This window comes from Alternaria triticimaculans (assembly GCF_023758025.1).
Source record: "Alternaria triticimaculans strain BMP 0046 chromosome Unknown scaffold_6, whole genome shotgun sequence".
Classification (NCBI taxonomy): Eukaryota; Fungi; Ascomycota; class Dothideomycetes; order Pleosporales; family Pleosporaceae; genus Alternaria; species Alternaria triticimaculans.
The window spans coordinates 1,119,414-1,143,257 of NW_026055963.1; the positions used below are offsets into that span (position 1 = coordinate 1,119,414).

The window sequence follows — 23,844 nt, forward strand, 5'->3', positions numbered from 1 at the left end:
CGGAGGAGTTGATGGTGCATGGATCCTTCGGGAGGTAGATGGGGGCTTTCATCGGATCGTTAGTCTTGCTAATGTCTTCCCCTGGGGAGATGTTGAGAACAGCGATGCGCCGGTCGAGACCATCACTATCATATAGTACGATGGACTAAGAACACTGAGAACGAGATTCTTCATATCACGTATCATCTTGCGTACAACATAGACATCTTGCACCTCATAGATACAATCCAACAGTGTCATACGCTATTCTCGTTATAATACTAGCAAATGCAGTATGCTGATGTGGAAACGTCCCAAGCCATGCCCTTCGCCTTCCAGCGATGACCATCCTCCAATCCTAGTATGAAACTGTCCTAAACCCTTCCCTATCCGATGATGACCACTCTCATAACCAACTCTCTTCTTCTCACGGCACGTAATCCTTGTCTCCTTCATTATGGTGACTTCCCTCAGCCGATTCGGGTGTGCTGGTCTCGGGGGTCTCACATGAACCGCTCGTCTCCGGCGTGCTGTCTGAATGCTTCAGCATCCGAGTCTTCTCGCGTGCCATCTGCTTCCTCTCGGTGTCACGGTACGGTGGCTGTAGGTGTTCAGGAAGAGCTCCCTTCTTCGTAGGGATTTCTTGTGCGACCCCTTGAATCTCCCCAGCGACTCCAAAATCGTTCACCTGCGGGTGAAGCGCAGCAATATGGCCCATCATGTCGTCGAGGTCCACCTCCTTCTTTATAAGTTTGAGTAGCTCCTTCCGCTTGGGGTCGTGCTCTGAGATGTTGTCGGCTTGGTGATTGATGAAGTAGGTGAATTTGGCGAGGTCGTCCTGTAGCGTCTTCGTGTGAGCGTATGTCCATTTTGGAGGCGGAAGTTGATCAGTTGACTGCTCGATTGACTGTTCGGGTGACTGTGGAGCCATTGTGCGGAAGCTCTTCGGAAAGTCCTGGACGCAGCGGTCACTCGTTCCCTAGTGCCTCTGTTCCTCGTCAACAAAGGTCCTGACAAGAGACATGCACGCCTCAGAGGATAGACGCGGAAGAGGTCTGTCCACGCCAACCTAGGAAAAAACCGAATACCCTGGAGCCTACGTTGACGTTGGGCCACCTACTTTGCAGGTCTTTGTCTTGATGTAGTCTGCAGGCCTGTTCAGTATTTTTCCTGTATGAGGTGTGTCCACACGACAGAAGCCTCGGCAAGCTCAAGTTGACGGACCTGCCTGAGTACCGTATCCTCCTCTTGGAGCGAAGCCTCGTCCGCCGCCTCTTGCGGGTCCTTGTGGCTGACGAACAGGTTTCTCTTGTGTGTTTGGTGTAGATGGGCGACTGATACCAGATTCTTTCTTCTGTATGAATACGGAGCCGGGTTTTGGGGTGTAGGTAGGGTCGAAGAGTTGGCGCGCAGGAGCTGAATGTGCTGTACGTGCGGGCGACTGCTCGTTGCTCGATCTAGGCTGGTTGTCCCTTCCACCACGTCCTCGTCCCTTCCCTCGGGTAGCTTTGTTGGGGGAGTTGCTGCGCGAGTCCTCTGCTGCGGAAGCAGCTGGTGAGCCGAAGATGCGCTCTCGTGCTTCTGCGTACTTGCGCTCCTTCTCTGCTCGTTCCTTCTGCGCGCGTGCTTTGCGCTCTTCGAAGTCTGCTGCTGCTTTCTTCCGTCGCTCCTCTTCACTATCGTCATCGTCGAGGCTCATGCCTGCCATGTTGCGGGAGAGAACTTGAGGAGTGGGCTTGCGTGCAAGCATCGTGACTTTCGGCTTGAAGGTTGCTGCGACGGGCGCTGGGTGGACTTCAGGGTACCATTGAGGCTCTGGGTTTTCGCTGTTCCAGTCAGGTCGCGTCGCTAATAATGAAAGGTAGCAACCTACGCCGCCTGCCAGAGCTGCTTGTTGAGCTCAGCGTGTTGAGCTTTGAGTTGCGCTTTTGTGAGCTTCTTTGGCTGCTCTTCTACGGGCTTCTCGTCTTCTTTCTACACAGTGTGAACGATTGCTATCAAAGAAGAGGGGCATACGTACGTCGGCGAGCGATTCCCAGTCGTCCTCCCAAGCATCGGCGGGTGTGTTCTTTGGCGCCATGATCTCTATGTGTGGTGCTCTGTCTGGCGATAGTAGAGGGGGTATTAATTCAAAAGCTTGAGTCGCGCGGAGGAGTGATCAGTTCCAAGGTATGATGTCGCCAATATTTCGAGAGTCCCCACCTTGACCCCTGCGGCGGGCCGCGATTAGCTCCTCCACCGCTATGTCATTCACTGTTGCCTTCCACCGCGACGAACCACACGCGTCGCAAACCCTTTCACCGCCGCTATCGCCCTGGAAATACCCCGGCGAATTCCTCAAACATGTCAGGTAAGCCTACACTGCACGCCAACCACTCACCATGTCCAACAAACGACCGCGCATCCAGCTGACCCACCCCTCAGACCGCGACGGCGACTCCACCATGCAATCGTCCCCCGCCAATGTTCCCTCGGACGATGAAATGTTCCCCGACGAGGCTCTTCCAAACCCAGCCACACCCCTCAACGCCAACCTCGCCGGCGTAAACGAAATCTCACCACCAAACTCACAATCCACAACTCGCGAGACTCTCGGCGTCAATTCCAACGGAAAGCGACCACTGTCTGGTGGTATGGCGCAAGCAGCGACGAGTAACGGCGCGGGTGGGAGTGGGACACATCAGGATGCTGAGACAGGTTATCAGTGGAGCAAGCAAGAGGATCAGCCGGGCTATGAGTGGAAGAATACGAGGGCGAGGGAGGAGGAGGCTAGGGCGCTGGACAACATTGCTGACAAGGGCTCTATGATTAAGTGTAAGTGTGTTCTGATCGACTATGGAGAAGTATGCTAACAGATATGTAGTGCGATACGGTGACCCGCTCGATGCTAGCATACCCTCGAAGACGAAGCGTTGAAGGCAGTCCATGAACATGCTGGAGGAGCGCCGAAACATACATGCGAAGACTATGGTCACGACGGGGGCTGCGCAAAGGATATGGTTTCGTGGTTGCAAGTTGCGCGTGACATTCTGGGTATCCAACGTTACGAGCTGTACAGACATGCGCAATGCAACGACTTCATGCAATGAGATGACTGATGGACTCAGACAGTTTCAACATATCTCAGGAAGAATACAACATATTCAAGTCCATTCCTCGATAGGTCTTGTGTCGAATCGTACTTCCAGTCTTTCGTCCCGAACGCCGTCCCATGCAGTGATATATTCCCTTCCAGACGTGACAAGTCCAACTCTCAATCGCTCTCATTACCATCCTCGTCATCGTCATCATCCTTGTTATCCTCCTTCTCCTCCAGCGGATCCTCTGTCAACTCCTCCCCAACAACCTCCTCCTCAATCTCGTCGTCTTCAACCTCTTCATCCTCCACATCCTGTGTCTCATCCCCCTCTTCTTCCGTAACCTCTCCATCCCCAGCATCTCCACTCTCCCTCCTAACCCTCTTCGTCGCCCTCTCACCATCGTCCGCACCCTCCATGACCACATCCCCGTTTGCCGCTGACTTGGCCGGTGTAGAGGTAGCTGCATCAGCGGAGGTAGTAGTGCCTTTCTTCTCCTCGCGCACCTTCTTCCTGTACGTGTTCCGCTTATCGGCTTGTATCGACGTGAACTTTGTGACTTCGGCTTCGAGGCGGGGTAGCATAAAGGAGAATTCTAGGTCCGTCATTGCATCGAAGACGTCTTTCGGCATGACGGTTTTCTTGCCGCTGGCGAGGGCTTTTTCAGCGGCGCTGCATGCTTGTTAGTGAATGTCCATTTATGGGAACTCGCATGCCATTGGCGCGTAAGTCTTCTGTCGCCGGGAGAGAGGGGGGATCGTACGTTGATGTGATGTAGTTAACAAACACAGTTGCGCTCTTGCTCATAGCAAGTAGCGCATCTTTTTGTATTTGGGTGTTGGGTGGTAGGACGCCTTTTGCCAGGCGCTGGACTATAGACTTTGGCAGATTTAGATCCTATGGTCGCGTCATTAGTAATAGTCTTTTCCAATTGACCTCAGTCGCATGCGACATACCTCGACACCCAAGCTCTCCTCTCTGGGTACTGATCTGGGTGGTGCGGGACTCTCTTCGTTTGACACCGCCGATACGTTGCTCTTCCTAGGCGGCATTGTGTCGTGTGATGCTGTGTGTAAGAATCTGAAGACGACGTCGTTCGAACGATAGCGAGTATGCGATTGCGGAGTGACTATCTTGGGAGTGGTAAGCGTGAAGATGCGATGCGATCGTGGATAGCTTTAGTGGACCCTGACGCGTGAGCACGCGTTGAGGTCTGGGCGCGACTACCGAAACACGACTGGAGGCATTTCCTGCATCACCAGAACCAGGACAATATCACGTACAGGGGAAATTTCGACATGAATCAGGATCTACTCTCATGCTTTTGAGCAGTATGGAAAGAACCACACGAATCAAGTTTGTGTGAGAATTGCACTCTCGTGAGTTTCGGTACTTCAGATCTCACAACACCCAGTAGGCAAATTCTGTACGGCGTAGAAGACTACGAGTCCTAGATTCAGTTGTGCCAGGTGTGTCATTGATTGAGTAAAGTTCTTCAAGCATCAATATCAGGACCAGACATCAGTTGGTACGCATCATTTCTACTTTGAGGCGGCGAGGTATAGTAATGCGATACTGGCATCAACACCACAGACGCTTAGGATGGATCGCGTATGAATCGATGCAGTCTGGTTTGCATCTTCGAACTGTCTTTTTGTCAACACCAACCTTCGATTACTAGAATTACGTGTTCTCAGTGACGCTTTCCCATTTCCCTCAAGTTTCTTGTAACTAAATAAGGTTTGGGGGTAGCGTCAAACACAAAGCTAAATGAGAACAAGATAGTAGCAGAGTTTTGCGATTCTAAAGACCAAGGCAATTGGTGTAATGTCAGCCACATGTTCAGGTGCCACGATGGCTCCCGAGGTCCTGTCCCTTATCGATACCTCGCCACGTGCGGCCCTAGTGCGATCTGAAAACCCCACTAAACTAAAGCCCAGAGTGGTCCTTGCTCCACATCTACACCAACGCTACGCCGTCGCTGGATTCAGCTCACAACATTCATTTCATGTTCACCAGAGGCGCACTTCCCGTGTTCATGCCAGGACGCCGTTATCGTGGCACGCGGCGAAGCGGGCAACAAACCCGCCTCCGGAGAAGTGAGCAGCTGGACTCTCGTTCTCCCCGAGCAGCACAGGCAAATCGGTCCGCCAATCGTCGTCTTGTGGAGGCCAAGAGCCATTCGAGCGTACCCAATCTCGAAGCGAGCACCTACCGCGGCGCCGTTGCTGGATGTGGCACGCCTCGAGAAACCCCGCCCATTTTCTGTTTCTCTCCAAACTTTTGACATTGATCCCTCATAACAGCCGGTGCAATATGCGTCGCTAACAGATCGCTTGATCTCCAGATTTTGGATCGCGGAGTACATGTGGAGACAACCATTCTTCTGCTACCATGGCGAAGGTTCTTCTACAGATGCTAGCGGGGCGGATCTGGGGTATCAGCGTGGCTGAATCCAGACTACCAGCCAAGACAACATGGCCTGCTTGGCTGCATCCCGCTGTCCAGCACTCTGCGGAAGAATGGCTGCACAGAGCTCTTGGGTATTCGGGCCTGTAAAAGTGATGCGGCGTAAGTTGGACAATTCGTGGACGATCGATATGATCAGGATAGGGATGAAACGGGTAGCTTGGTTCACGATTACGCCTACCACGAACATCCCTTCCATCTAGGGTTTGACAGCGCAGCCCTAACAACGTATGCGCATACATCATGCCTTCAACCCAAAGGCTTCAAGGTAGATCCTTGGCAACCAGATGACGTTCGAAATGGCAAGGTACGCGCGAAGCCAACGGTAAGCAACATATAGGCCCAATATCCTCATGCACTCAGCCTCCCTTTCTTGGGCGGATTGCACCTTTCACCTTCCGTTATCACTATCGCGGTTGCATGCCCAGCAAATCCTCTCATCCTTGGCATACCTCCTACCCCGGCAAACGTTCTCCTAGTCTGGACTGCACCGATAACCGCGTGCCTGGAACCTGAGCGAATCGTCCACAACCACCCATCCGCTATTAAGCCCTGCGAGGTCCCTGCATTGCTGATCATCTCTCTTCTCCCCAGCAAAAATGACGGTGCCAGCTTTGAGGGTTATTATCGATGGCGATAGCAGCAAGACGTATAGGAGCGGAGAAAAGGTTACTGGAAAGATATGTTTGGCAGTAGAAGAGCAGGAAGACATTGAGTCGCTGAAGGTGGTTTTTGCGGGTAGTTGTGTCACCAAGACGTCCAGACCTCTGCACGTGAACTCGAAAACCCACCCATCTGCACAAAGGCATGAATACGAGGAGAAGATACGGCTCTTCGACCGCGAGAAAGAGCTAGTTTCCTGTCGTAATCTTGGACCGCGGAAGTATTCATGGGACTTTGAGTTTGTCTTTCCAGAGTCGACCGAACCCCAAATGAAGGGCATGGTACGCGGCTGCAACTATCTTCGCGAGCCACATCCACTTCCGCCGTCCTTCCAGCTCAAGACCAGTGGGCCAGGCGGTGCGGCACAAATATCATACTTCGTCCAGGCCAGACTCATTCTCAGCGGGTCGACAGAGACTAAGAGGTGTAAACACATACTACGATACCACCCAAGAACGTTAGCGGATATACCACGAAGGGCGCAAGTCAAATCCTCTGTGCTCTACGGCCAAGTCTGGAAACCAAACAAAGAGAAGGATGGATCTCGAGTCAAGAAGGTCTTCTCCGGCGTCTCTATGAACTCAACGCCGCGGATCATTCCTACACTGAACCACCCCGAAAAGGTGTGCCCAGGACAGCATATGCCGTTGTCACTCAGCCTACTCAACGCGCGCGACCCCGCCAACCATGCCGAGCGGGAATGCATCATCGACTCCTTGACGGTCACCATCTCGACTTACTCAACGACAAAGTGCGGAAACACCGTAACGGATCCCGAAGACGTCGTATCCAAGCACATTACCTGCATATCGCGGACCGGCATGAACCGCCCAATACCGTTCAACAAAACGACGACGTTAACATCAAACTTCCGTCTCATAGATGACACAGAGTGCGTGCCAACCTTCAAGACATACACAATTACCCGGCGCTACGCACTTGCTATATCGATCGGCATCAAATACAACGATCAGCACTTCACCATCCGCTCCAACACGCCCCTGGAGATTCTACCTCGCATACCCCGCGAACGCCTACCACCACTAGAAGACAGAGAGGACTTTGAGCAGCTACCAGAGTACACACCCAGAGAGCCGTCGCGAGAGTTTGCGCCAGATTATGAATCTCTATACGCGCTGTCACGGACACCATCCAGTTCGCACTCAAACCCATTGTCCTTGGCGGGGTCAAGAAGTTCAAGTCTCTTCTCAGGGGGCTCAGCACCAAGTTCTGCAGTATCAACACCGGGAATGGAAATCGAGCAGCCTGTTTATCGTTTGTGATAGTGTTGGAATATAGCTCGTTGTCGCGATGTGGAGTTGGTGGGGCTAGGTCAGTTTTGATAGGACGCCATGTTGACGTTTGCCGAAAATTTTCCCTTCCCGCGTTCGCACCCCCATCTTACCTGTATGGATACCTTTACCTCATAGACTTACTGCTCTTTTTGAGTGGAAATGGAGCTGCTGTTGCCGTCGTACGGCCAAAATTTTGGGGTCTTGTATTTTCCAAAATCCCATTCTTGCATCAAACATGGCTCGTTGGTGTAGTTGGTTATCACGTCAGTCTAACAAGAGCTTCGCAGCTCGTTAGGACACTGAAGGTCCGGAGTTCAAACCTCCGATGAGTCAAGCTCGTCGGCGCTCGTGAGAGTGCATCGAACATTTTTTGTTTTTGGTGGTGCTGGGGTATCTTTTTTGCCTATGCAACCCTGCTTTTTGGTCAAGAATGCGTTCACGCTGGATGGGGGTAATGCCAGTACAATGAGAACTACGAGAGTCTCTCTTTTACTTAGTTTTTGCATAAGACGCCAATTCAAGCCTGGCGTCAGTCAAAGACTTGACTTCATGGCTGGATAGAACGCAGCAAGTACAATGCACACAACCAGAGTCTCTCTTTTACCTGCCTCTGGCAAGCTGTGTATGTTTCTGGGTGAGCAGGTCCTTCATGTGTAGTTTCCGAGCTCAGTGATATTTCGGGAAAGCATGTGGTCGCAAAGTGTTCGCAGCAACATCAGGCCGCACAATACATTGAACAAAGAACCGGCCGTGACCTTTCCGTACGGAAAAGCAATGCGTCTATACTCTATATGCGTACACATCCTATTACCGACATGTACCAACATTTCCCGCACCGTCTATTTTCACCACATACACACCCCTTGTAGGCAATGCACTCAAGCCTTAACACCGCACTTAAGATCAAACTTCGTCTTGCGGTCCGCAGTCATAGCACCCCAAGTCGTCTCATCAGCGACCTTTCCATTGTCACCAATGGAAGCAGGCTTCCACGGCTCGTCAAACGCCTCAAAGTAGAAGCCGTTGAAACCCCAGTCGAGCAGCGCGCAGAAACCCGTTTGGTAAAAGTGCTTTGCGTTGTCGAGTCCGCCCTTGGCCTCATCGTAGTCGGTGCCAACGGCCGTGGGCCAGCCAGTCTCGCCAGTCCAGATCTCAGGTGCTTTTTCGCGGCCGCCGGCCATTTTCTCGATGTGCGCGGTTGCTTGGAACATGTCGTCGAGGTAGACGTGGCTACAGTCATGTTAGTATACAGTTCTTTTCTTGTGTGTATGTATAATGAAGGGGGTGCGTACGTAGCGTTATCGCGGCTGGCGCCCTGCCAGAAGGCAAAAGCGTTGACCATGATGATATCGGCGGTGCCGATGATGGCATCACCGGTTCCGTCGGCGAACTTGTTCCACGAGTCTGCTGTGCCGACCTTGATGCCAGAGGGCAGCTTGGACTTGACCGTCTTGATCTTGCCGGCGAGCTCCTCGCCGGTGAAGTTGCCGCGGTAGAGCGTTTCGGAGCCGACGGTCACGGCGTAGATGGTGTCGGCGTATTGCTGGGCTACGTCGGTGATGGCCTTGAGGTCTTTGTTGAAGGACTCCTCGACATCGGGCCTGTGGTTTCACATGTCAGTATACTTGATCGTGGTAGTTGAGGTTTGGGGAGGGGCGAAGCATACCAGATACCGAGAACGACCTTGAAGCCTGCGGACTTGGCGGCAGGAAGAGCGGTCTTAGCCATATCGCAGTCCGAGGCAGAGTAACCACGAACAATGGTCGAACCAGAGTTATCCTTGATAGCCTTGAGGTCGGCAGAGTAGTCTGCCTGCGTCTTGCACTCTCCGCTTCCCATCTTCGTTCCAAGGGCCCATCCCATCTTTCCCTTCTCAGCAGCTGAGACAACCGCGGGAGCAGCTGCAAGCGCAGCAGCGACGATCGAGAAACGCATCTTCGATTATAATGGCAATGTAGTAGGTGGTGCGAAAGTTGGCAAACAGGCGGATCTATGCGGGATGGAAGAGTTCGACTGAGGCCCGAGATATGAACAGCAAAAGAACGAGTGTAGGTATTTTACTCTCCAACCGAAGAAAGAATGACTGTGACGTAGAGTCGTGGGGAGATTGGTTAAAGAGAGATGAAGAGGGAAAAGAAAGGTCTTGGTGCCTGGGGTTCGAAGGGGATGATTCAAGGGGGCCGCGCATCCACGCGCTAGGCTCGTGTGTGTTCCTGGTTTAGAAACATCGGCCGCGGTCAGGTACACCAATCATGGCGTGCGCTGCCACATGCTTGACATGCTTGAAGAGTGGGGCTGCGGAGTTGCGGCATGGGCTCTATGGGCGTCGAGAACATTGAGGGCGTAATGTGCGTAGGGGGTTTGGGTGCTGTGCAAGATGGAGGGCGAAGTGTACGCTGATTGTAGTTGGCGATGGCCTTTGTTTTTCTCGCCTATTCTAACGTCGCGTTCGCGTCTTGTTGCGAGGGTTCACGCAATCTCGCCGATCACAGCATGTGTCTTCCATGGATGTTGCGGGCACGTATGGAACTAATACGACAACAAACTTCCTCCATCATATTCAGAGTTACATACGCGTCACCTACCCCCTAGATAGCCGAAATGGATGTGCCTCAGTGTTCAACACAAAGTCATCCAAGCTAATCAAGTCCGTATCGGCAAAGCACAGGTAAAAGTACTTGAGCGTCTCGGCCATCCAGAAACTCTCCATGTAATCCTCCTTCTTCGACCCGATGACTGTAACGTCCAAGACCGCTGCATTCGCGAGTTCGGTGTCTGTTGCACTGGATACGGCTTCGAACATCTGCCATGCTGTCTCGCGCCAGATAGGATCGCCTGTGATACGCCATAGTATGAAGACTGATTCAATGGCCTCGGGACGCAGGATGTAACGGGGATCTTTGGCAGTGGTGAAGCCTTTGGGTAGATGGGGTTTGTGTTGTGGCCGTGCTGCTGCATCTACAGCATAGCGCTCTTCGTCCCAAGCGCAGGGTTTGCGATGATCGGAGTTGGGGCATAGAACCATGTTGTACCTTTCTGGCATGATACCAGTGGGAAATGCCTTGTAAGCATATGCGCAGCCGCGGGCAAGCTTCGCTCCAGTATCGAGGTACTCGTCGTTATCAAACAGGCGTCCGCCAAGCGCAAAAAGACCACCGATAAAGCAAGACAGATGCTCGCTTTCAGGGTCGAGACTAGGACCATCCGCGTGAACGTCCACATTACCAGAAATCAGAATATCCTCCTTCCCTGGTATCATAGGTGCAAAGAACAAGTTGTTCATCGCTGTGTCCATAAAAGCGCGTGACATGGCCTCGTATTTGCTCGAGCTGGTCTCCTTTGAACCAAGCAGAACGTGCGCCTTTGGCAGGTACTCATACAGGGAATCTGCATTCCCGCCTATCGTGAACTGATACCCAGAGACGACGTCCTTCGCGCTCATGTGTACCATCATGGGCCACATGCCCGGCAGCTTCGTCGCGTTTTGACTCTCCGCAAAGACATCCATCAGATTCGACACGGCTGCATAGTACTTGTCGTCTCCGGTAATCTGGCTCAGCCTGCTGAACTCGAGCGTAATGGTACCAGGACTAGCACTGACCACTTGGTTCTCAACTATCAAACCAGTGCCTTGCTTCGCGTTTTCGAAGTTGATGAAGTCGACAGGCATGCCATTCTCGGTGTTGAAAGCGCCATACAACAGGTCGCCCACTTCAATCGCTTTCACCTTCAGCACTTCGTGTCCGCTCAAGTCGTACGCAGCAAGGAGCCCGCCCAGATACCGTATGCACGTCTCGAACGTATTGACTGTTGGTGCCGTAGACTTGCCGAAATCGATCGTCGCTACTGCTTCGACAGCTTCGTAGAATTCATCGCGCATGCCGAGCATCCAAAGGGTGTCTAGTGAATCCACCAGAGTTGCAGCCCAGCCAGAGAACTGGTCGACGTACTCCCCACTTATAGGCTTCAGGGCATCCTTCATCCATGCCTTGCTCCTGTAGCTTGCCCAGCTCTTCTCGAACACTCTCTTCACGTATCGTCGTCTCCCTTCTTGTATGGTATGTACATCGTGCGGGTCGGGTTTGAACTTGTGTTGTATGCGAGGACGACCCGTGAAAGGTGGAGGAAGTTTCGGGCTTTGTGGTGGTGGGAAAGTGAAGTTCACAGAACTCCAGTCGAACCTACTCGGCGTCGCAACGATATGCGGAATCTGAGATGGATCGTTCATGTGGCGCGCCAACGCGGCGGTGGACCCATGATCGTGTACGGCATGGCGAGACGGGAAGGCTTCGTCTTTAGGGAGGAAATAGTATATCCAGCAGAGGATGGAGACGCTGAGGACGACGTGTCGAGTGCGCACGCGTGGCATTGCTGATGCGCGCTCAAGGAAGGCGGCTAGAAGCTAAGGGAATATACATAGACGCTTTCCATGGCCAGATGCGATGGGCGAGATGCGCGGGGGAAGGGCCGATGCGATTGCATATTGCGCAACGTGTTACGTGTCTAGAAGAGTGCTGTGCGGACGGTTTCTGATACGACACTTGCATGCCTTGGCCGCGGCTGATGGTGATCGCCGAGGATGAACCATGCAAGGGCGATCTCGCCATCCCAATGAGGGAATGACAGGAGTCGTGTTGCAGCATACACAGTGCCACGTTTTGACAGGTAGACATTACACGAGGCAATGTGTACTTCTACATTCATATGTAGTACTCGGTAAAGCATATTGACAAGATGCGACAAATCCGATTGTCCCAGTGCCACCACTACGCATGTAAGCAGAATCACGAGAAAGAAGCAAATGAGCAGATTCAGAATATCGTTGATCTTGTATTAACTAATGATAATAGGAGAGGGGTATACAATGCTGATGCCATGCGTCAAAATGCACCTTCAACTTTTCGACCGTAAAAACGCTACAACAAAACACAAACATCTATTTCCTGCTACTCGCCCGGCTGTTCGTCCTCGGCCTAGTAACAAAGCTTTCCCTTGTGTTGACACGGTCGATATCGAACGGGTTGGGGTTGAAGTCGAGATCCCTGACTGTTCTCCGACTTCTTGTTGAGCGCCCAGTCTGAACCTTCTTGAGACCCTCGCCATCAGTCTCCTTCTCAGTCTTCATCTCCTCGAACTTGGGTGCGGACTCTTCCTCGTGTGCCTCCTCCTCAACTTCCTCTTGAGGTGTAAGAGTGTTGGCGCGCGAGGTGTCCTCTGATTCGACACCCTGGGCTTGTCGTGCGGCCTTTGCGGCTTGTTGGTTGCGAACGCGCTCCATGAAGGCCTCGGATTGTGCGGCGTACTTGCACTTTTCGCGGATGGTCTTGCCATACTTGTAGAACAGGAAGGGGAGCGGGAGACAGGCGACAGCGAGGAAGGCGGGTACGGATGAAGCCCAGTGAATACCGAGGCCCTTGTACATCTGCGAGGTGAACAGAGGGAAGGCAGCACCGAAGATTGAACGGATGATACCGTTACCGGCCAGGACGGATGCGGCGAAGATGGTGTACGAGTCGATGAGGTAGTTCATGATGGACAGGAAGATGAGCACCATACCGAAGCCGAATGGAATGGAAGCGACGACGCTGGCGGCCCATGGCAGATCAGGCGAGTTGGTCCAGGCGAACCAGAACAGACCAATGGGGAGTGCAATACCGCCGATGATGCACATGGGCAGACGTGCCTCTGGAGCTGCGAATCCGCGGCCGGACTCGTTGACCTTCTTCATGTACATCTTGTTGTCGACCGTAATGACGTATGTGATAGCGAGCAAGACTCCGATAGCGACGGCGACGAAAGGCAGACCACTAATACCCTCGTTCCAGCCACGGCCGATACGGTAGACAATGGGGAAAGCGCCGAAGAGCATGTAAAGGATACCGTAGATGATGGCGTGGTAGAGAGAAAGGAGCAGAACGATGGGCTCGCAGAAGAGCAGGATCCAGGGACGCTTGAGACCAGTTGCGAAAGCCTCTCCGAGCGAAACCTTGCCTTGGTCGATATCAGTACGGGAGCGGTAGACCTTTCCAGACAGCTTCGAGAGCTTCTCGGCACGTTTCCTGAGCAGGACGGGAGCGTATGTCTCAGGGACGAGGAAGGAGGTGACGACGAGAATGACACCAGCCCAGATAGCCATGAGTCCGTTGACCCATCTCCAACCTTCAGTCATGCCCAAGAAGCCACCAATAATCGGACCGAGAACGGGACCCATAAACGGCGCTGCGGAGAAGATTGACATGGCCAGTCCGCGCTCATTTGCGGAGAAGAGATCGGCAATGACACCTCCAGCGTTGGTCAAAGGACTGGAACCGAAAGCGGCAGCGAAGAATCGGAGGATGAGCAGGCCGTAGATGGTGGGCGCACCGGCGGCACCAGCGTTGAAGGCCATGAAAGCAGTGTATGTTCCGACGAAGACGATTTGGCGACCGTACAATTCCGAGAAGGGAGCCCATAGCAGAGGTCCAAGGGCGAATCCGAGAACGAAGAGCGATACTCCGAGTGTGACGATTTCCTGGCTGACGCTGAACTCAGCCATGATTTGTTGGATGCCTAGCAGATGTCAGATGTTGTTCCATATCCCCCCCGAGTTGCGCAATACATACCTCCAGAGAAAGCCGATGAACAGAATGATACGACGAGAACCGAGTTGGCGACCGCAATGGCCATGATCCACTTCTTCGTCTTGGGCCAGGTCATTGGATTCCTGGGGTCGTTGTCGATCCACTCCACAACGTAGGGATCCTCTTCTGTTCCCTCGCCCTCGTAGTCGTAGTTGATGATCTCCTTGGTCACAACACCCTGATCCGTGATCATCTTCCAATGCGAGATGCCTTCTCTTCCAGACTCGACGTCCATGTTGCTTCCGCTACTGCTGTTCGCCGCAGAGCGGTCGGCGACCTGTTGGTCCTTCTCCATTGTGATGATGCGATCGATTCGATGTGTCGGCTTCGTAGATTGATCGATGATATTCGTCGAAAAGGTTAAAACGGAAGCGACGTAGGGACAAAGCCCAGGTATATTAAAGGGATATCTAAGGGAATAAAATAGACGAAAAGTAACCTCGGAGTAGGAAAGCAGGGAGATCACCGCGGGAGACGCTACATATAAAGAACCACACACACGGCGGGCAGCGCGCACAAGTCATGCGATGCAGCGGTAAGAGAAGCCACTAGCAAATGCGTAACCAGGACAAAACAAACCGGGCGACTGCCCAACCATCTGGATGCGTCCCCATTCCCGACTCGCGCGCACCGCTCCAGAAATCCGCTTGCAACGTGCGATCCATGAGGCGATGACACCATGATCAAAAATCTCAGGTCTGCTCGGCCGAAGCGTCGCGCTAGGCTCGAAGCAGCCACGTCATTCGAAAGCTTGGCCCACGGAGCCAATCACAGCAATGGTATGCGGAGCAGGCGCCGAACACGGCAGGGATGGCGGCGCTGGGAAAAGGTGCCGCTATGCATGTTGCAGATCGCGGACAGTGCGTCATAAGGCTCTGACAAGGGTTTTCGATCTCGAAGGAGAATGTACCGAGCTGCCGAGGTTACCCTGTGGGTGTTCCAGGATTTACTTTTAGAAGCTCGAGATTTTCGTGCTGTTTCCGCTGTCTGGAGTTAACGTGCGGATGGTGGGCGGAGAGTCGGCGTCGGCGTCTAAATGCTCCTCTCCTCCAAGATACGGATCTGAAAAGAGGGGCGTACGCGTGTTGGTTTTCATGGATATGGAGATGCTTACTGATGGTTGAAGCTGATTCATCGTGAAGAGTTGCTTAACTCCATCACCACGACCGAGGTGATTCAACAGCGCGGTCTTCACTAAGCATGTATGCATACGAGGCTCATCTCGTCTCACACTCGCTACATGACACCGAAACAGTACCTCGCACGATAGATAAGATGCGGCATTGATTCCTCAGCACAATCCGCTCCGCTCCACCCTGGTCGCTGGTTCGGACCAAGATGTGCTGTCCCGATTCCGACCCGGAATTCGGGGTATAATCGCATCACAGTCTCATCGTCACGCAGACCAAAAATCCATCTGTTGGATACCTTCACGTCACACAAATACGCAGTTCCCAGGCAGACCCGACAATGCAAATCACGATCTCAACGGCCGTATCCTCACCCTATCTTCTGGAAATTGCTCGAACGCCCCCGTGCATTGCGGCTCCAAAATAAGGTTGCAAGGTTCGCTTCGAAACGAACGGGGCTCCCGATAGCTGGTGGGTCGATGTCACGACTCATGCAGGTTCTAGAAGGTGCGTTGAGCCGCGTCGTGAGATTGGACCCATCTCTCAACGTTTTCTGTGTTGTTGTTGCCGAGGCACATGTACATGTTGTTGCTTTGGATAAGTCGTGTGAGGGTTTGAGTTGTGTTTCTCAACAGAGGCTCACCCCATTCTTGGACGAAGGTCGAACACTCACCTATATTGCATCAAGCTTTTGTCAGCATTCAGTTCGATACCAATGTACACTAGAGCGCATCTGTTCAGTCTCTTTTTGGAGCGAGTGTTCTAGTCGCTGAAGCCCAAGGCAGCTGTCTAGTGTCCGCAATTTGGCCAAGTTCAAGCCACAGAAAAGGTAGACCAACTTTATCCAGTAGGCACATTGATAGACATTCCAAAATATGCATCTGCGTCTGCATTTGTAATATATCATGCTTTCGCAACCCCGCTAGAGGCAGGTGTAAACCGCAATAGGGGTGTTTTCCATGTAAACTGTTGCAGACCGGCTGTTTCGTCTTGTGCTTTCAGTCTTATTACACTGATGCGAATGTGCGAATTGGAAATCATCTGCAACGAGCCCTTGTTTTGTGCTGTATGTACGTCTGGGTTACGTGTCAGAATCAGGCATGCAGACTTGTAACACAAGTTTTGATACATGACTTATGTCATTCTTATTCCATACAAATCTTTCCCTTTTTATCATAAATCGTTTGTATCCGATCCAACGCCAATGCTAGCTGAACATGCGATGCTTTTCTCCATCAATCGAGGCTGCGTAATCCAACCTAAACCTCGTTGCTAGGGTACGTTACCTTCTCCGTAGGCATAAACTCCTCCTTAATTGCCCTCATATTGACGAACCTCGCCAGCAAGTTCGCACTACCAGCCTTGTCATTCGTCCCACTAGCCCTCGACCCACCGAAAGGCTGTTGACCAACAACCGCACCCGTGCACTTGCAGTTGATGTAGAAGTTACCCGCCGCATCCCTCAACTTCTCCGACGCGTACTTGATAGTCTCCCTGTCCTTTGCGAAGACAGCGCCCGTCAACGCGTACTCAGATGTGTCGTCGATCTGCTTGATGATGTTGGCGAAGGCGTTGGGCGCCGCGTCGTCATAGACGTAGGCTACGAGAACAGGGCCGAAGAGTTCGCGGGACAGGAGGGGGTGGTTGGGGTTCTTGGTACGGTAGATGGTTGGGTGGATGTAGTAGCCCTTGCTGCTGTCGTACTTGCCTCCAACGACGAGCTCGAGCTCGCTGTCGTTCTTGGCTTCGTCGATGACGCCAGACAGCTTCTTGAAGGATGCCTCGTGGATGACGGGGCCGATGAAGTTGGAGAAGTCGGTGGGCTCGCCGATCTTCAGGGCTTCGACTTCACGGACGAGAATCTCTTTGAATTCGGGCCAGGCGGACTCGGGTACGTATAGACGGGAGCAGGCGCTGCACTTTTGACCTTGGTACTCGAATGCACCGCGGACGGTCTGGATAGCTGCGTTGTGGATGTCGGCATCTTTGTGGACGAGATGGAAGTTCTTTCCTCCTGTCTCACCAACGATCCTGGGGTAGCTCTGGTACTTGCCCTCAGCCACACCGTTCGCGATCTTTCCGTAAAGTTGACGGAATACCGCTGTGCTACCGGTGTAGTGCAGAGATGCGAATTGCTTGTGGTTCAGGACTTCCTGGGTTACCTCCACAGCATCACCGGGCACCCACTGGATCACGTTTGGTGGAAGGCCGGCCTCGATGAGAATCTGGTAGAGAAGCCAGTTCGAGGCGATCGCAGATGGGGATGGCTTCCAGACAACGACGTTACCCATTAGGGCTGGGGCTGCAGGAAGGTTACCGCCAATGGCTGTGAAGTTGAATGGTGACACTGCGTAGACGAAGCCCTCGAGAGGTCGGTACTCAACGCGGCTGTACTTGTTAGCTTCGTTCCCGAGCTATAACCAGATGCTTTACTTACTTCCAGACTCCTGGCGAGTTGTGCGTGGGCTGGTGTCCGTATGTGTCTTCCGCGTACTTGACGTTGAACCTCAGGAAGTCGCACAGCTCAGCCGCTGAGTCAATCTCGGCCTGCCACGCGTTCTTGCCCTGTCCCACCATGGTCGCAGCCATGATCTCGTATCGGTACTTTGTGGCGACGAGGTCGGCCGCCTTCAGGAACACGGATGCGCGTTCGGCGAAGGGAAGTGCCTCCCATGCTGGCTTAGCAGCTAGGGCTGCGTCTATGGCCTTCTTCACATCGGCTGCGCTGGCATTGGAGTATTTGGCGATAACGTCGGCGTGGGAGGAGGGGTTGTTCTGAGTGAGGATTGAGGAGTTGTTGATCTGAATGGTGTTAGAGTGACACGAGACTTGTATGTGCGTGTGGAAGGCCTACGTATTCTCCTCCTACGGCAAGAGGTACTTGTACTGGTCCTTGCTTCTTCATACGTGCAACCGCATCTTGAAGCTTCTGGCGGTCTACCGAGCCTTTGGCATAATGTTGCTATAATTTTGAGTCAGCAAATTGATTCTGAACATATACATCGTCTCTTATCTTACGTTAGGCTCGTTGTTGATAGTAGGAATCTTGAAGTTTGCGAGCGTCCCCGCATACCGTCTCGATGCGATCTGCGCGCCAGCATAGGCTGCGGGCAGCGCATTCAAAGTCTTGGAAGCAGAGCGCAGAGGCTGGAGACCCTTTGAAGAACCCATCGTGTGTGTGATGATAAATTTGACTGACCAAAAATCTAAAGGAACGCGTCGTTATGTATCTTGAGCTATGGAGCTTGACGTGATGGAGCTCTCGGTTTCCGTCGGCTCTCACCCCAAAGTGTGGGGCGGCGAAACCTACCTATGGGAGCGAACATATCGCCGAACACTCCCATCGGTGTGGGGTTGCAGCTTGGAGAGAACTTTTTCGCTTGTACTATGGTACGATGCGGATCCGATATCGCAGAAACTGATTCGGTCAGTAGCGGTACACGATCCACATACGCTCATCGCAAGGCTTGCATCGGAAGGCTCTAAAACGTCTAGGGTCAGGAATGCAATATCGTTTGAAGAACATGTATCATTGCTAGGCCCGATGTTTAGTCGGAGCTTTTCCTATGTGCGAGTCAAGTACACTAGCACTATAGCCTTACGAACGCCGTTTCGCCATAACAGTCAACACAAGCTGCCTACTCCTCCATAGCCTCTGGTATCGCCGTATCATTTGAATCATCACCCCATAGACCATCAAGCTTGAACTCCGCAGCCCATTCCTTGACGATCTCCTTCTGATCGCCAACGAGTCCGCCCTTCGTAGCTGGTGCAGTCTTGGTGGTATCAGGCTCCGCAGGGGTGTACTTGGGAGGGCTGGTCCATCCTTGAATGCGACCATCTCTCCAGTCGACGATGACGGTTTGTGCCGCGGCGTGCATGTTGGGTACACCGCCCTTGCCCAGACGGCCTCTTTTCCTTGCTACTTGAACCAAGAAGTCGGTCGTCCTGTCGTTGCCCACAGCGTGTAGGGGAGGTAGATCGTAGACTGCCATCAATTTCGAGAAAAGCTCTTCCGAGGATGACAGTCTTTTGATGAGCAGACTGACAGCGGGAACAGGGTCATCAATCTCTTTTGGGGGTACAGCGTTTAGCAAAATCAGGCGCGCCTTTTGTTGTACCTTGCTGTCCTTCGATCCTTCGGTGTTGGGGAAAACGATACCAGGCGAGTCGATGAGTTTCAATTTGTTGTCAATCTTAACTTCACGCAAACTGGTGGTAACTCCCGCCTCAGCACCGGTAGGACATCCAGCAGCCTTGCCGCCTACTCTCGATGTCAAGGCATTGATGACGGACGATTTGCCAACGTTGGGAAATCCAATAATTCCGACGTGGACTGCGCGCTTCAACTGACGGGACTCAGCGAAGGTCTTGAGAGCCTTGAAGAGTGTCTCGGATGTTCCCTTGATTGAGAGGTCCTTGTGCTCGAAGGTTTGCGCGTTAGGCGCAGATTTTGACGCACGTAGAGGAAGAGTAGGGAATGAGCGACGTAGGTGAATCAACCATGCGCGTAGTACCGGCGGTGGGACCAAGTCGATCTTGTTGAGGATGAATATCAAGCGCTTGCTTGAACGGTCGGCTGCCATGACGGCCTGCTCCACCTCTTTCGATCGTGTTCCCATTGGGTCGCGAGCATCGAGCACGTACAGAACAACATCCGCGGCGTCGACAACCTGCTTGTATATCTTGTCGAACTGTTTTCTTGACGCATCTTTGCGGACCCTGACGGTATCATCGTCATCCGACTCGTCGTCATCGCTGTCTTCCATGGCGTCTGGGTCGTCGTTCTTCTCGAATTCTGCGGCGCGCGCTTTGGCAGAAGCTAGGAGAGCTGCCATGGGGTTGAACTTGTTGTCCTGCATGACATTAGTACGGTCGCGCATCGTATACTAGCCACTTAGACTTACCACCTGCATCGAATCCTCGTCTTCGCTGTCGTCGGCAAGTAGTTCATCGCCTTCAGCATCGAATTGCTCAAACTCTTCGTCATCCTCCATGACATCCTCGGCGGTTGCGCCCTTCTGTTGTTGCTCCTTCGCTAGCTGGCGTCGGCGTGCATTGTCCTCTTCCTTCCTCCTGCGCTGCTCCTCCACTTCTGCGAGAATCTTGTCTTTGTAGGGAAACAGGTTGGGAATGCCGGGTTCCTTCTTGGTATTGGAGCGCCATGTTGGGTCCTATATGCGTCAGAATGCGAGCGCTGTAGTCGCGCATGGTGGCAGTACCTTCTTGGCGAGCTTCTTCGCCTTCTTCTGCTTCGCCGCTGAAGCCTTCTCGATCTTGTGCCTTAACCGCACGGGTACGCGCTTCGACTTTGGCTCTACAATGATCGTTAGTTCTATAACGGGGCTGTATTCCGTGAGAAGCCTTACTTCCGACCTTCATGTTGACTTGTTGGCGTGGTGTATGTTATCGCAATCGTCTACAGAAAAGTTCTAGGCGATCCAGAAAAAGTTCGGCACGTGAAAAGTTCTGCCGCTTGTGTCCGCCTAGCTAGCTTTAGCCCCACCCCCGCGGCACTGGCCATACCCAACTCTCACGCTCTCCAACAACACAAATGGAAATAGATCCATCTTTACCCTCTATCCATCTTCTAGAACGTCAAATTGAGACCAGGCGTCCCGGCCGTATGTCCAGCGTCGGGACTAGCATCTTTTAGTTGCCGTCATCATGATTGGCTGCATCATCGGCAGTTGTCGGATCCGATACCGGAACGAGTTAGCGCGATAACGTATTCTCTTTCCCACCAGGTGTACATCTACAATAGTCCGCTCGGGTACTTCACTGTATCATTGCGACATCTTGACCTTGTTGACTGAGAACCAGCTCATCGCATCTCTAACTTCAGACCATGACTGTATCAGAGCCTTCCTTCTCGGCACCTGCCAAAACAATACCCTTCCATGGCTTGGTAAGAAGCACGCTCACTTGCATCACAAACTGATACTAATATCTCATCGCCTGCAGCTCTTTGATATGGAGTGCGTGATACTCATTGAAAGCATCTCACAAGTCAGCTAATATAGGTAGTGGGACTATCATCGATTCCACAGAGGCCATTGTGAAGCATTGGCACAAGTAAGTAACAGCCGAGAATGTTCACGTCTCGAAGCTTACATGTCTGTATCAGGATTGGGAAAGAGATAGGTGTCGATCCTAATGTCATCCTCGCTTCATCACATGGTCGAAGGTCGATCGACGTCCTTCGGATCTATGAGCCAAAGCTCGCAAATGAGGAGTGTAAGTGCCATATCTTCATTTTGACAAAAGCATGCATCTGACAGATAAGATATCTCCCAAGCAGAGGGGTTGATTCCGAAAGAATTCGGACAAGACGCCATTGAGATTCCCGGTTCACGAGCTCTGTTGGACAAGCTCGAAGAGCACCTTGTTCCATGGTCTATCGTTACCTCGGGCACGCGACCTCTTGTGCAAGGCTGGCTCGATGTCATGAAGCTGGCGCACCCCAAGAATCTCGTAACGGCAGAAGATGTGCCCAACGGCAAGCCAGACCCGGCGCCCTACCAGATGGGTGCAAAGAAGCTGGGGCTCCAAGAAAACAAATCTTCCATCATTGTCTTCGAAGATGCGCCTGCAGGCGTCAAGTCTGGAAAGGCAGCAGGGTTCGTCGTAGTGGGACTTTACACCACACATACGCTAGAACAGCTGATAGAAGCTGGCGCAGATTACATTGTCAAGGACATGCGCAGTGTCACGCTGACATCATGGGACAAAGCAACAGGGCAAGGAGACATACAGATCGCAGATGCCTTAGTCTAAGCGAAGAGAATCAACACCGACGGTTACCTTACTCGTCTTTGTGTGAGCGATTCAGTATTTTGCCAGGATCGTGAGCCTGCTTACTCGACGTTTTCAGGTTTACTGCAAGCTCAGTTTACATCGGTGACTGAGCTGCAGTCAGACGGTTGAAGCTTACGATAAGCCGTAGATTGGATGGAAGATGAGGTCGGAGACCGATTGTGCGGCGAAGCAACAATGTTTGGAGGTTGAAATCTACTTCATGCGTGCACAGCCTCGCGACCCTTAAACAGCATGCAGGAGTGTCGCTTGGAGTGCTAGCCTTGTTCGACTCGCCGTATCATCCTCCCTGTACGGGAATCACGGAATGCAGCGCATCGCATGAAATACTCCATTTCGAGCAGTCTGCGCCCCATCGAACTGTTTTCTGGAAAGACGACGGCACCACAAGCTACTGCAGTCGAAGACGTCAGCTGGGCGTGCCGTCTCTGTGGTGCGACACGAAAGCTGGCGTAGCAGACTCGCAAAGAAGACTAAGTTCAGACGGGTTGGCGAGGACGTCTGATAGTCGGCAGGGTGCAGCGCATGATAGGGACGCCCTTGCAGCACGAGGTTTTTTGGTTTGGGCCAGCGGGTCCCCCAGCTGGGGGCGCACTGAGTCTTCCGAGCTAGGCTGGGATTATCCGTCGCCCAAGTCAGTCAACACACGAAGTTTGTAGGACAAGCTGGGGCCAATTTGAGTTTCGCAGGTGGTACGGAAGCCCCTTTGCTGCAAGGTACGCTCAGGAACCGTCGATATGTTGCCAAAACATGTGCGCCGACTTCCGAGCCAGCAGATCAGCGGCGCGATATGCCCCTTGGCCATGCGCCCGGGGGGCATCTCGTCACACAGATGGTCGACTCGGACCGGAAGCGGTTACTGACAAAGAGCTACTCGGCGAGTCGTGAGAGGCACAGGATGTCGGCACGACGGCGAGCGCAATGTTGACGCCATCAGCTCAAAGCAGCGCTCGAGCCCGTTGCCCACGTTGAAGCCATGCCGGCGCCGACGGTGACTAGACATTTGACGTGGAACGTGGTTGAGCAGGCAGGCTGCGTTGGCATTAACATGCACTCTCACACGCTCATGTATATTCTCCGAACGGGGGAAGGCCCAAGCTGCAGCACCATCCATCGCCTTCAAATCAGTGGGACATGTCTCCCGCCCGAGGGCGGATCACAGCCGCCGCCGCAGCTCGCTCCACGGCCGGACCAATTGGCGTGAGGCAGGAGAGTGCCCCTGGGCGCGCTTCACGATTGCGCGCCGGGGTTGGGCGTGCCGGCCAGTGCTGGGAGTCTATGTGTATGCGAGCGTGTGGCCGCCCTCCACGGAGCACGAGGGCGAGCAGGTGCAAGAAACAGAAGATCGAATCATCCGGTGCGTCTTCTCCAGGATTCAGGTGTGCTGAGCGGAGACGACGAGTGTCACGAAACTATTTTTGTGCCGGAGCAGCATAATGCATGCTGGGGGGTTCAGTGGCTTAGCAAGTTAGCACCTCCGACCAACCAAGCGGCACCTGGGCAGCCAACAACCTGATCGCTCCTCCTGCTCTTCTTCTCCGTCGTCGTTCGCTTCGTGCCTTTCCCTACCGCGCCGTCGCGCTGAATACCCTCGTTTTTCTATTGTAGATATAGAGTCTACTGCTGTTGTTTTCGCTCCCCTTCGTAATCGTCGCTCGCTACCATTACTGGCATCTTCCCTCGACACATATCTATCCCAGCGCCGACCCGTCTCGGTGCATCCCGTGCATCCGTGCTCTACGCATTATCGCCCATCACCAGCGCCCCAGATTCCGCCGTCCACAGCTGCACCCAC

General features: G+C 53.0%; 10 protein-coding genes and 1 non-coding gene across 11 annotated transcripts; 4 read left to right on the forward strand and 7 right to left on the reverse strand.

Annotated features, from left to right (window-relative positions):
- Nucleotides 1–406: 406 nt before the first annotated feature.
- Nucleotides 407–2,059, reverse strand: J4E78_005249 (uncharacterized protein; the record flags this gene model as incomplete). Its single annotated transcript, XM_049365871.1, has 5 exons — nt 407–958; nt 1,100–1,125; nt 1,204–1,805; nt 1,853–1,953; nt 2,000–2,059. The coding sequence occupies 5 exons, from the start codon at nt 2,057–2,059 to the stop codon at nt 407–409; spliced, it is 1,341 nt and encodes a 446-aa protein (XP_049222586.1).
- Nucleotides 2,060–2,360: 301 nt separating this feature from the next.
- On the forward strand, nt 2,361–2,895 carry J4E78_005250 (uncharacterized protein; the record flags this gene model as incomplete). Its single annotated transcript, XM_049365872.1, has 2 exons — nt 2,361–2,793; nt 2,843–2,895. The coding sequence occupies 2 exons, from the start codon at nt 2,361–2,363 to the stop codon at nt 2,893–2,895; spliced, it is 486 nt and encodes a 161-aa protein (XP_049222587.1).
- Nucleotides 2,896–3,232: 337 nt separating this feature from the next.
- On the reverse strand, nt 3,233–4,108 carry J4E78_005251 (uncharacterized protein; the record flags this gene model as incomplete). The annotated part of the gene is made up of 3 exons (XM_049365873.1): nt 3,233–3,728; nt 3,820–3,953; nt 4,013–4,108. 3 exons carry the CDS (start codon nt 4,106–4,108, stop codon nt 3,233–3,235), a joined length of 726 nt encoding a protein of 241 aa, XP_049222588.1.
- Nucleotides 4,109–6,124: 2,016 nt separating this feature from the next.
- On the forward strand, nt 6,125–7,471 carry J4E78_005252 (uncharacterized protein; the record flags this gene model as incomplete). Its single annotated transcript, XM_049365874.1, has 1 exon — nt 6,125–7,471. One exon carries the CDS (start codon nt 6,125–6,127, stop codon nt 7,469–7,471), a length of 1,347 nt encoding a protein of 448 aa, XP_049222589.1.
- A 249-nt stretch (nt 7,472–7,720) lies between these two features.
- On the forward strand, nt 7,721–7,816 carry J4E78_005253. Its single transcript has one exon. It is a non-coding gene; the product is annotated as a tRNA-Val (tRNA).
- Nucleotides 7,817–8,361: 545 nt separating this feature from the next.
- On the reverse strand, nt 8,362–9,418 carry J4E78_005254 (uncharacterized protein; the record flags this gene model as incomplete). Its single annotated transcript, XM_049365875.1, has 3 exons — nt 8,362–8,713; nt 8,776–9,084; nt 9,150–9,418. 3 exons carry the CDS (start codon nt 9,416–9,418, stop codon nt 8,362–8,364), a joined length of 930 nt encoding a protein of 309 aa, XP_049222590.1.
- A 646-nt stretch (nt 9,419–10,064) lies between these two features.
- Nucleotides 10,065–11,852, reverse strand: J4E78_005255 (uncharacterized protein; the record flags this gene model as incomplete). The annotated part of the gene is made up of 1 exon (XM_049365876.1): nt 10,065–11,852. The coding sequence occupies one exon, from the start codon at nt 11,850–11,852 to the stop codon at nt 10,065–10,067; it is 1,788 nt and encodes a 595-aa protein (XP_049222591.1).
- A 567-nt stretch (nt 11,853–12,419) lies between these two features.
- On the reverse strand, nt 12,420–14,398 carry J4E78_005256 (uncharacterized protein; the record flags this gene model as incomplete). The annotated part of the gene is made up of 2 exons (XM_049365877.1): nt 12,420–14,032; nt 14,086–14,398. The coding sequence occupies 2 exons, from the start codon at nt 14,396–14,398 to the stop codon at nt 12,420–12,422; spliced, it is 1,926 nt and encodes a 641-aa protein (XP_049222592.1).
- A 2,094-nt stretch (nt 14,399–16,492) lies between these two features.
- On the reverse strand, nt 16,493–18,404 carry J4E78_005257 (uncharacterized protein; the record flags this gene model as incomplete). The annotated part of the gene is made up of 4 exons (XM_049365878.1): nt 16,493–17,621; nt 17,671–18,035; nt 18,088–18,195; nt 18,252–18,404. 4 exons carry the CDS (start codon nt 18,402–18,404, stop codon nt 16,493–16,495), a joined length of 1,755 nt encoding a protein of 584 aa, XP_049222593.1.
- Nucleotides 18,405–18,871: 467 nt separating this feature from the next.
- On the reverse strand, nt 18,872–20,615 carry J4E78_005258 (uncharacterized protein; the record flags this gene model as incomplete). The annotated part of the gene is made up of 4 exons (XM_049365879.1): nt 18,872–20,089; nt 20,141–20,407; nt 20,456–20,550; nt 20,603–20,615. The coding sequence occupies 4 exons, from the start codon at nt 20,613–20,615 to the stop codon at nt 18,872–18,874; spliced, it is 1,593 nt and encodes a 530-aa protein (XP_049222594.1).
- A 518-nt stretch (nt 20,616–21,133) lies between these two features.
- On the forward strand, nt 21,134–22,010 carry J4E78_005259 (uncharacterized protein; the record flags this gene model as incomplete). The annotated part of the gene is made up of 3 exons (XM_049365880.1): nt 21,134–21,141; nt 21,361–21,470; nt 21,520–22,010. 3 exons carry the CDS (start codon nt 21,134–21,136, stop codon nt 22,008–22,010), a joined length of 609 nt encoding a protein of 202 aa, XP_049222595.1.
- Between the last annotated feature and the right edge of the window lie 1,834 nt (nt 22,011–23,844).